Source organism: Siphateles boraxobius, unplaced genomic scaffold, assembly GCF_051911475.1.
Source record: "Siphateles boraxobius isolate OS27281-9 unplaced genomic scaffold, OSU_SipBor_1 22, whole genome shotgun sequence".
In the NCBI taxonomy this organism is placed as follows: Eukaryota; Metazoa; Chordata; class Actinopteri; order Cypriniformes; family Leuciscidae; genus Siphateles; species Siphateles boraxobius.
Window position 1 is genome coordinate 34,540,371 of NW_027508833.1, and position 12,077 is coordinate 34,552,447.

The 12,077-nt window shown below is 36.7% G+C and overlaps 1 protein-coding gene across 14 annotated transcripts in view; it reads left to right on the forward strand.

The window, feature by feature from the left end:
• nhsl1a (NHS-like 1a) overlaps nucleotides 1-12,077 on the forward strand; it is a 152,534-nt gene that overhangs the window by 36,063 nt on the left and 104,394 nt on the right. For 6 of the 14 annotated variants that reach the window (XM_077239831.1, XM_077239833.1, XM_077239834.1 and 3 more), the window contains exon 2: nucleotides 11,581-11,733. In XM_077239831.1, the coding sequence (XP_077095946.1) occupies nucleotides 11,581-11,733 (153 nt within the window). Of the gene's footprint in view, nucleotides 1-457; nucleotides 1,077-9,265; nucleotides 9,799-11,580; nucleotides 11,734-12,077 lie in introns of those variants that run through there. The other 8 variants (XM_077239842.1, XM_077239840.1, XM_077239841.1 and 5 more) reach the window with 5 other exon arrangements.

The following is a 12,077-nucleotide window of genomic DNA, read 5'->3' on the forward strand; positions in this document are numbered from 1 at the left end:
TTCACTCCCTCTCTAACTCTCATGTTTTCTACTCAAACAGCAGTTCAAGTTACTCCAGGTGGTTTTAGGAAGATAGGAAAGAATGGTGCAGATCATTTATTAGCTATTTTAATTATTTTAGCCAATTATATCAGCATCTATTTATAATGTATAAGGTTTTAGAGAGCTTTTGATTGGACAGAAAATTTGATGAGAATTGCTGAGTGAAATCAACTATCCATAATGGCGGAAATGAAAGACTGCATGTTTTGAATGCTTATATCTTATAAATGTGAATTTTGTCATTGTTTTAGAGCACATTAGTTTACAGATAACATTAAGGCTAAAATATTCATACTAAAAGCCCAAAAACTTCCATTTTGATTTCATGGGGATTGAATGTTTTGAGTTGTACCACCTTCTCCAGGTGACCATATGTAGTGCAAAGCCTGCCTTCAGCAGCACTTGATGTGAAGGGATAATCCTGGTTTACAGATTAGACAAGGCAAGCTAACTTGAGTAGTGAAGTATTCCCTCAGTCTAATGCTTTAGTTAGTTAGTGAGAGGACAACAAAATACTAGACGTGGTTTCTTCGATTCTTGTGACGAACCTTTGATCCTTTTGTTTATGGAGAACTCAGATTTACTCTTACAGATATTTTCCAACTCTAGGATGATTAGTGACTTTTGCAGACTTAATATTTGTAGAGGTTTCTCCGGACACCTAGTTGTCTGAAAAGGATGGATGTAGGAACCTGTGGTTGAACGTCCCGAACTGGACTTAAGTTGAGATACTTTTGTCAAGCAAAGGATGATTGCATACGTAGACTGTCTCTCCACTGAACCAGCTGGGAAATGCTGGAATAGGACCTACTATGAGGACGAAGATGAACTTCTTCCTCTATATACTCGCAAACTGAACCTCCAGCCCAAGACGGAGGGCAGCCTTCGCCGCAGACTCCTCACCTCCAAAATTCACCAGCAGCAGGACGCCCTATGGGCGCCTAAACCCTGGGCAGGACCACCGGCTCGAAAGAGCGTCACACTGCACGGCCAGCCCAACTACACCTTCAGCCCGCCGCGCAACGACTTGAGAGGTAGCACTTAAAATCTAGTTTGCTTTTATTCATCAGAGGAGCTTTTGTTTTGCAGCTTAAATGAAAAGCTGGTGCTCAATGATTAATTCTCTCACTTTATAATTTCTGTTGTCATAACAAAGAATGGCTGGTGGTGGTAACAGGTGTTAAAACATAAGAGCTAGACCCTTGAAACTCTTATGGGTTTAGACAGGTTTTTAGTGGTGAATAGTTGAAGCGCAGTGATTAAAGTATAGTTTAATGTGTTGGCCAGTTTGAAGGTTGGTGTCTGAAGTCTGGTATGAGGCAGGTCATGACAAGACTAGTGCTGGGATACACAATAGCAGCAAGTGTTACTGAACTAAATAGAGATTTGTAGATAATCTGCTGAAGAGAACACAGAAATGTTCAAAGAGAGGTTGACTGCAAATCCTCTGAACTGCAAATTGGTCATCATTTACTCACCCTCATGTCCTTACAAACCTGTATGACTTTTTTCTTCAGAGGAATACCTAAGGAAAGATATTAGATAATATACTGACACTTGTTTTCCATATGACTGCAATGTCAAAAGCACCAGAAAATGTATTCTTTCATGAATCAGGCCAGTGAAATTTTAGAGTTATTTATATGCTATTATAGTATTAATTATTTTGAATTTCCTTTTCTTTTTATATTTTCGATATAAATTTTAATATTCATTAAGTTTTAGTAATTTTGATATGTGATTTTGTACGTTTCATTAGTTTTGTTGTTGTTGTTGTTGTTTAGTTATAGTAATTTTAGTGCCTCAGCTTTAACTTAATTTATTAGCTGCCGTGCCAACAATTCCAGTTTTTTAAGTTTACGTTTTTCATAAAAATATTTAAATGTTATTTCAGCCTTTTAATGAACAAAAATCCATTTCCGTTTTAGTTATAATAACAATAACAACACTGAATCGGGCATTTCATGAAGTTTTACAGTGATTAACAACATAATTGTCTGTCTGTTTTTCACAGAAAGTTTTCGTTTAACTTGGAACATAGTTCACAAGTCATATACCACTTTTATGATGCTTTTGTGTCCTTTTGAAGATTGAAAGCTCCTGTCATGATTCATGGTAATTGCATTAAAAATATATTTTGAAGTTTTGACATGAGCGAGTAAACGATGACAGAATCTACAGATGAACAATTTACTTAAAATGTGTGATTCTTTGATACATTTGCAATCTGCATTTACCATGTACAGAATTACCTCATGCTGTAATTACAAACTAAATACACACTGTACTTCTACAGCCGTAACATGTTGTCGGATTTCCCAGAAATTATTATCACTGGGTGATTTTATAGTAATTTTATCACTGGGCCAATTCGCTCAGATTAAACCCAGTTACTTAAAAGACTTATCCAGAACTTAATATGTGTACATATTGCATGTAATATTAATCCAGAGACTTGTTTAGAGAAGAGTTTTGGTTTTGGCCTTACATTGAGAGTGTGTAATGTGGACTAAGCCTCAGGTTCTTGGCAGACAACATAGCTGATTTATTTGGACTGTGTTAAAATATCATCCAATCCACCAGGCAAGCTGCTCCTTACATCAGATGTGGAGACAGATGTCTCAGAAAATGTGACCTACAGTCCACTCCAATCAAAATTCAGTTCTTGATGCTCTTTGAATAATTCTCAAATCATGCTGGAGACCATGATCAGGTATTACACAAACTTGTGAAGTTCACAAAGCAAAGCAAAAATATGATTGTAAATACTGACTATATTTCTTATCAAATCAAATGTCCTTGTATTATAATGATGGTTTGTACTTGTGTTAAGGCATCCAGTAGTTTTAAAATGCTTTGCTGGATTCAGCTTCTCTTCCGACACGTACTAGTCTAGCACGCACTTATTTAGCGAGGTGGCCTATAGTCCATACGGTGTGGTAAACACTTCTAATGCGGTCTAATTAAGGTAATTACTTTCAAATAGGCTTTGTGCTACACACAGCTGCTCAGGGAAGCACGTACATGACTCGCACACACACTCACCCACACCTCTTTCTCCATGAATGTCAATACAACAGTACAGTGAACTTTACTTCCTAGTGTTATGTTTTTGTCATCCTCTTGTTCCCAAGAGCCCCTCCCTTCCCTCCTCTATTCTCCATTGTTAGTCCATTAAAATACTATGTTGTACCACAAGATGGCACCATTCTTTTACATTGCAGATTCTTCTACTATTCATTGTCATTATTTATTTTCAATTTGAATGCTAATTATTTTTTCCTGAAGTAATCAGATAGGATTGGGACCTCAGTTCACCCAAAAATGAAAATGATTTCATCCCCACCCTCATGTTGTGACGAACATGTATGATTTTATTGAATTTTAGTGAATAGACACTTATGCTGTCAAGCCAAAAAAAATAAAAATAAAAATTAATTTACACTACCGTCCAAAAGTTGGTGGTCAGTAAGATTAAAAAAACAAAAAAACTTTTCAGAATAATTTTCAGCAGTCATTATTCCAGTCTTCATTATCACATGACCCTATGATGATTGCTTAGGGTTAGTGTAATGGGATATAATATACAGTTTGTACATTATAAAAACCATTACGTCTTTGGGAAGTCCCCATAAAACTGTGTGGTTTTGCTTGATTTTTATTTCATCATAAAAATATAAATGTGAACAGTCACTCTGATTGGCTGTAGCTTTTAGCAGTCTCTGATTGGCTGCTCGGTCTATACAAACCAGTGATGATTAGTCAAGCCAAATAGTTTTTTTTGAAGCCTAATTGAAAAGTGTGTCACTGAGGAATTTATCAGGAATGTATCATTTCTATAAAATGACTTCAAATGCAAAACATCTAAGATCAAAACGTTGATATGTCTGGGATATTTGGGAATAAGTCCAACTTGTCTCTCATGTCTACACATGCAGTGTCCACAAATTTTGATTTTGACTTGCCAATATGGCTCATAAAAAAAGGCCTCTACAAAACTCTAATGGACAGATTTATGCATTAAATACAGCTATTCATAAAAAAATTAAAAAATAATATGAATCACCATATTTAGTACTCAATGAGATGAGTAGAAAATGGTTTCTTTATGCCAGGTAGTAAAAATACCATCCCAAATCCCAATATGGGCTCAGTAGTCTCTGCTGATGTGCTATAGGGGGATCATATTTCTCATTGTGCTGGAGCTGGCCCAGTTTTCTGACACAGATATTGGCACACTTTGTAGCCGATGCTGGGGCAGTCATGTTACAGATCAATATGCCACATATGTCTGAGCAGACAGAGTGAGCGGAGTGGCTAACTGCTGTATTATTTATCAGACCAGTGTCTGGGTCTGACTTTTGTAATATTTTAATGCTCCTCACTTAGAAATCTGAATGTCTGTTCTTCTTCGCTGTTCTCTAAAAGAGAAAAATACTGTATTGTTCACCACAATAATTTGTGTGATCCATAGAAAGAAAGCTCATTGTCAGTCTAAACACATGTATATTCTATTAATGTTTGTATATATCCATGTTGTTAATAATATGTTTAAAATACATGTTATTAGTAATATATTAGTGCTGTCAAATCGATTATTAATATAACCGATTTGACTATACATATTAGTAGTAGTTCAATTTTGCTCAACATGCTTTAATCACCTGTTTGAGTGATGAAATTACTCGAAATGATCTATTAATATAAAGATTAATATTACTTAAAATCACCCTTTTGCCTCCATTAATTTACTTTACACTGATTAGGGGGTTCATATGACAAAAGAAATCATATAGTAAAATCACCCAGAATACCCTAGACATCACATGAGAACACACAAAATCATATTGTTTTTTATAAAGTTTTTCACATGTAAGCAGCACTCACATTTTCATTGGACAATGTCAAAGTCAAGTTAAAAATAAAATCCAATCAGATGCAGTATAAAATGCATCCTTAATTAGACAACTTAATGTTTTGTATTGTGAAAGAATGACTGGTCCGTCTTGCTTGAATACAGGTGATGGTGTTTTATGAGCATGCTGTGTGTGTAGTTAGGCTTTTATTGGGGCTGATTTGCTTTGTGCTGAGCTAAGAGTTTCTTTACATTCTGAGCCAGTGTGCTGATCACACTTACAGCTAGAGGTGAACCAGTGGCTCTGCAGTGAGGTGACGCTGACCGGCGTCTTGCTATCAAATGATCACAGAAGCCAAGCCATCTTTGCTTAGCTCAGTAGATGACATATCTTTACATTGTCTTTAATCAGCACAGGAATTTTTTGAAGCTTGACTTGCAGGTCAGTTCATGTATTGCTTTCATTAGAAACATGGAAAGAAGCATTTACACATCAAGTGCCCTTGTAAAATCATCAGTTCCTCTTCATATGACCCACTTTTTGCCGCGAATTGTGTATGGGTCTTGTTGATTCAGAATCGAGACAAGATGTAGTGCTCTTGTAAGCCCTTGATGGATTGTATCACCAAATTCACACACAGCTACCCAAGCAACCAAAACCAGGTCATGTAAGAGTCAGGCACAGGCTTTTGTGTGTGTAATAACCAGAGAAAGATTTGCAGACTTGGATTCTCTTGCATATCTGTTTATTTTGTTTACTCTGTTTTACCATACAATCTTTTTATTGTTTTGATTTTTTTGTCATGTCATGTGTACTTTAATTATCATGAATGTTAGTCGATAATATTATTATGTATTTAGATGATCATAAATAGTGCACTCACCCATAAATAAAGCAGTAAGTTAAGAGAGGCAGTGTGACATTGCATTAAGCTAATTGTTTGCAAGGGTGCAAGAGCATTATGATAAATGGAATGTATTAAAGATGATAATCACTATAATCAATTCTTCCACCAAGTAATGTAGTCCATTAGCCTTACTGCTTGATGTTTATGAAGCAATGTTTGGCCATGCAAATATATCAACTATTTTGATCTATTTTTGTCCCACTTTCTTACTTAGTTTTATTTTTGTTTATTTTCTCTTTCGTAATGTCTCTCAGCTATCTCTTTTTCTACAGACTTTCTTCAAATCTCCCTCAAATCTACGGTTTAGTGCAAGTCTATGATTTTTCTTTTTTCGCCCACTAGATGAAAAACATTGAAAAGTAATATTAGCTTACACATCTCCTCACGATTTGAGTTATCATTCATGTCCACTTGTCTGTCAGTTGTTCATGAAGAGTGATAATTATGGTATATTTTCTTTCCTTCTTCTCATTTTTTTCTATTATATGACCATCTGTTCCTTGTAACATGACACTAGATGACATCAGGCAGTGATTGCTGGTTCATAAAACATGTTAATACCAGTTTCATGAAGCATCAGCATTTTTATAAGTAAAATTTTTACATTGTGATCAATGCTCACATACTCAGTTTAATTCTGTCTAATTGTCCTGCATGCTTGTTTTTACCAGTGAAATGTGGGCAGAGGCTGTTAACCCGGTGACTGCAGACACTGGGCTGAGTGGGTCCATTGTGTGGACTGTAGCGTGCTGGACGAATGATAAGGGCTGTTGAGCAGGTGTGGGCACTCACGTGACTCGCTTAATCACTGAAGTATCTCTTTCCTCTACTGTTGCTAGGGGACTCATTTCTGGATTCGTTCTAATCAGCCGTGTTTTTGTTCACTATTAAGGGAACGTAGTTAGTGTGATGGCTGCTTTGATTAAAGGTGATAGAACAGACTAAACTTTTTAAAAACTATTATCTCTTTTATGAATACATGAATATGGGAGTGATTGCGGTGAATATTTATTTGCATTTGTTAAGGCTGTTTAATCAGGGAAGATTCTGATTCAAGATTTAATAGGCAATTAAATCATGAGGCAAATGGATTTTAAATAGGCATGCACCAATATGTACATTTATATTTCGACGTAGATAACAGATATATTGGCCAAAAAAATAACTTTCACAGTGTTACAGCTGCATAACGCCCTTGCACATTTGAATTAGATTTTGTACTTATATACATTATACATAGCTACAAGGCAAAGCCTGTCTACAAACCCATTCCTCATTAAATTTCAAGTGCTTTTGTCTGTTTCCTTCCTGTCTTTTGTAGTATATTACGTTTTTCCGTCTGTCTGGCATTTTCACACAGCGACACACAATAGCTGAGATGTCTTTGAGGGAGTCCACACACTGCTGGAGTTTTGTTTAGAATCCCAATTCATCTCATTATGGTCCTATTCATTTCTATTGTATCAGCTCAAATGCAGCATTACAATCCCAACTGGACTGTATTTGTATATCGGTGCAGGTCATTAAGAGTTGTTTTCTGTATGCAATTTGCCATATGTTCTTTGGGTATGTGGTTAGTGAAAAACAATATTGCATTATATAGGGGTGTATTAGTTTAGCTGTTGTTGATATTTTCAGGCTAGTGTTTAATGGGCATTTCTTTTGGCCGTCCAGTTGCTTTACATGGAGAGGTTTGTCTTCTTTAGTTGATGTCTTGTCTGGGCCATGGGAAGGAGAAGTGCTATAGTTTATGTGGGTGTATATAAGTTTGTGTGTTTCAGGACTGGTAGTGCTGGAAACCATTAAACACAATAGGATCAGTCAGGCATAAAGTTTTTTAGCATTTTAGGGGGCTGTTCCCCAATCTCATTATGAGTTTGCCCTTTAGCTGAGACAGGGTGAGCCAACGGAATACACAACATTAACTATGAAAAAGACAAGCGAAGCAGCTCTAGAATCAGTTACTGCTAGTGCAGGGAACCGAGAAAATTTTTTTCTCTTTAAATATCAGAACCAAATGATGGTTCAGTTAACGCTTCTCTCAGGCACATTATTCTAGGCACATTTGATGAAAATACTCGGACAGTGTTTCCTGTACTACTATTCCATGGAACCGCAACTCGCTACTGTATCTACAAATTAGTTTGTATCTATTGACAAGGCTTTCAGAAGAATTGAATTTGACATTAGTGGTAACTACCAAATCTGTTTATTAGCTAAGTGGGTAATTATATGTTTTACCACTGCTGTAAAATCACTTTTACAAACTGTTACATAATGCTTCAGATTTTGGTACTCAATTCTTATCCATAAAGTGCATAAAAACCGGTACAGACATTTGCTGTGCTACTGAGTGGTCGTCATGCTCTATATAATGGTGGGTAAGTTGGATCAGTGTCAATGCATCATGGCCATCTGTGTGTCATCTTAGTGTGCTATGGTGAACAGAGGGCTCTAATTTACAGCATCACTGATTGGCACACCAGGATTGTTAAATATGAGGTCAAAATCTCCTTTGCACAAGAAACCAAACTTGAAGGTCTGAATACTACTTACTATGGCTACATCAGAAATCGCATACTTACACAACTATATATCAAAAAAATAAGTTACCTGGTTGCCTTTTGAGTTTTGAGCTCATTGAAATTAAAAATTTGAGTCAATACAATGAAGGAGATTGGTTTAATAAATAGACACTCAAAATATGTTATCTGAACCACATTAATTATCTAAGTTGATTTGACAAAAGATAAAACATTGTGATAAATCATAAAAAAATGTTTTACAGTGTGGGCGAAAAACAGTATGTGAAAAAATAAGAATGTCCAAATTCACAGTACTCATAAAAGAGTATAGGTAACTAAAAAGTACCCTGATGACCTAATTCTTTCAACGAGATTCGGACGTGTGCATACGATGGACACTACTATCCCATGAGGCCACAGGAGAGGATTTATGAATGGAGGTGAAGCGACGCAACTGATGCTGGAAGGTCACATGATAATGACACCATTGCGAATGTAGTGTGTCCGGATTACATTCATACTATATAGAACATACTTTTTTGCGTTCGTGAAGTATTTAATTATTCAGAAAAAGTACCTACTCAAGAGAGTATGGAATTTCGGACACAGCCTATGTCTTCTCTGCCCCAAAGATTCAAGACAATGTCATAGACATAAAGTGATATCGAAAACCCACAGCTGTGAGTCATGTGAACTGAATCTATATTTCTGACCAACCTCACGTGTGAAAATGCGGAGTGGCCATTCAAAAAAAGGATAGCGAGAGAGAGAAAGAAATTACACTTGCTTCGACACTAATGAAATACTGCAGCAGTGAGCCCCTAAAAAGGAGCTGGGTGGGTAACCACCACCTTAATCTCTGCTGAATGCGCTAGGATCCTTTTCAAACTCGTTCTGGGCCCCCCAGCTCAAAAGAAAAAAAGGACATAGCAAAAGGAGGAGTGGCAGGCTCTGCAGCGGTGTAGAGAAACACAATAGTCGGTGATCCATAGAGTATGGCATGGATCCAAGTTGGTTATACCTCCACAGCAAGGCAAGGTGAGAGAGCCTTAAACCTATGCAATGCGACAGAGAGACATGCACTATAGCTAGAGACACAAGAAGGGGAGGGGAGACTCACAATTGATAGCCGGACGAAGAGAGAGAGAGAGAGAATGATTGCTCAAACAACAACTGAATATCCTCTGGGGTGGGCAAATGTGTGTGAGAGAGAGTTATAGAGAAAGAGAGAGATAGAAGAGGAGGGGGAGTGTTGCATGCTGTGCCAGTCAGCGTAAAATGAGTAAAGAGAGAGTGTCGTATGGTTAGTGCCGTTTTTCCCTCCTTTCTCTTCCTCTTCACACTCACTTACTCCAATGGTGGACTAATACATCCTTATGCACGTATCTCTCAGGGGATCGATCGCCCGTCACAATGGTGTTCATCGGGACAACTCTTAAATCTGTCATTAAGTACTTCAAAAAGAAGGGTAAGCTCCTCAAATCTTGTTTTGGGTTTCTCTTATCACTCGTGCAGCTCAAGGTCAAGTAGACTGAAGTAGTTTTGGGTGTGGGGTTATTCATCACTGCTGCTGTGCTTGCATGCATCTGATTCAGAGCGCTGTGCTACATTTGCTTGCGATTTTCTTTTTATAGTGTGGCACCAGTCTCTTTATAGTGACCTTGTTCTGCAACTTTGAATGATTTTTATTCTACCTTTGGTGTTCACCAAATGATGCAAATTATTATAATTCAATTTTGAGAGATTTATTTCAATTAAATTATATAGGATTATAGTGTCCATATTATGACTTCAGCTGAACAATGACACTATTTTCTGTTGCTGTACAGCCCATATGGATTTTCCTGTTATCACTGTAAAGCTGCTTTGAAACAATCTGTGTTGTATAAAGCACTATATAAATAAAATTGACTTGAATTATTGTTATGAATTATATTACTGTAAAAACTGTACAGTTCAGTTTAGATTACACTAATACTGTACTTACTGTATTTAAACATTTGAATTAGCCTTAGGACATTTTCCAACGGAGCCATTGACTTTTTGGTGGACTAGTGAAATCTACCTCCATGCATTTTGAGCTCATGACCTAGTACTCTCGCATGACCTCTTGCACTAGAGGAAACTGATTGTGAATAATCTATAATCACTGGCATACTTTTTTGAATGGATTGCATTGATAATGGATTGCATTGGAAATGCATTGATAAGGCTGACCTGGTTACTCTTACCCAGAGGATCTTGGGATAATTGATCGTTTAATCTGGGTTGTCAAGGCACCAGCCAGAGACAGAGAGTATGTCTCTAGTGTCTTTAGACGCAGTGGAGCAGAAGTGTTTGATTGGCCCGGCCCCTTGTGCAGTTTTTCATGTGTTCTCTCTGAGGGAGCCTAAGATTCCTCACATGACTTCAGCTCCCAAATCTTTCTCATGTGCCCAATGGCTGTTTTTCTTTCTGTCTGAATTGTATCTCCTTCTGCTGACATCTGAGTTGATTATTTAAAACTAATTTGACTAATTTTCAAATTTTCATCTGGCTAATACCGTTAAGCCAATAATTATTGTATTGGTATGACCAATAGTAAAATTCTGTACTAATTTGTTATGTAAAATATATAAATAAAAGTAAAAAACACAAAATATTAAAACGTGACCTTAGGTATCATTATAATTGAAAGTAGGAAGATGGATTTTTATATTGAGATTTATTCATAGAAATTTAGCATTTTTTAAAGATTAACTGTAAGTGAGTGTTAAATGACAAAATATGTAAATAAAAAAATGAAAAATAACATTAATATAGGCTGGGTACCTATATGCACCCCTAAATAGTTCTAAAAGAAAATGTTATTTTGGATTATGCTGTGGAAGAGAGAGACATGCATACCTGGTCACACGTGTTGTGTCCCAAAACGGGCATCTTGGTCAACTACTGTCGCTTCACCACAAAGACCTTGCTGGTCATGGTAAACCAGCACTAACCAGCATAGACCAACCTGGACCATCATGGAAGTTTATTCTGGTCAAAGCTGGTCTTTCCAGCATATATAGAGGGTGGAGCAACAAAATGCATAGTCTGCTTTAATCTATTATCTGCCATCAGTTATTTAGGAGAAAAACACTGTAAATCTTTTCACATCTTCAAGTCTTATAATCCTAAATAGGATTATTGCAGACATTTTACACAAACAACTGACCTTCTTCCTTCAAACATTTCAAATTTGAATGTGTCCTTGTTTCCTTCCTTGCAGCGGTGTCCAGTCTCGATGAGGAGAGCAAGTGGTCGGTGCACTACACAGCCCCCTGGCACCAACAGGAGAATGTCTTCCTGCCAGGGTCCAGACCAGCCTGTGTCGAAGACCTTCACCGCCAGGCCAAAGTCAACCTGAAAACAGTCCTCAGAGGTCAGGGACAAAAAACACAGTACTTTTTTTTTTTTTTTTTAATGTAAAACACATTTATAATATTCTGAACACTACAAAACATGATTAGTTATTTAAAAAGAAATCCCATAGAAGATTCATAATTGCTACATATAATCAGCAAATGCAGAATGCCCTCCAGCAGAATACCTGATTTCTGTTACAGACCATTGCTTAAAATGAAGATAACATTACCACTGTGCAGAAAGTTAAAATTATTTGTATACATTATTAAAAAACTATTACTAATTTTAAAGAAGTTGCCTTAATCTTTTCTTCCCTATTGTTACATATCCAAGTGAAACAGCTTCTGGAATGAGAAAAAT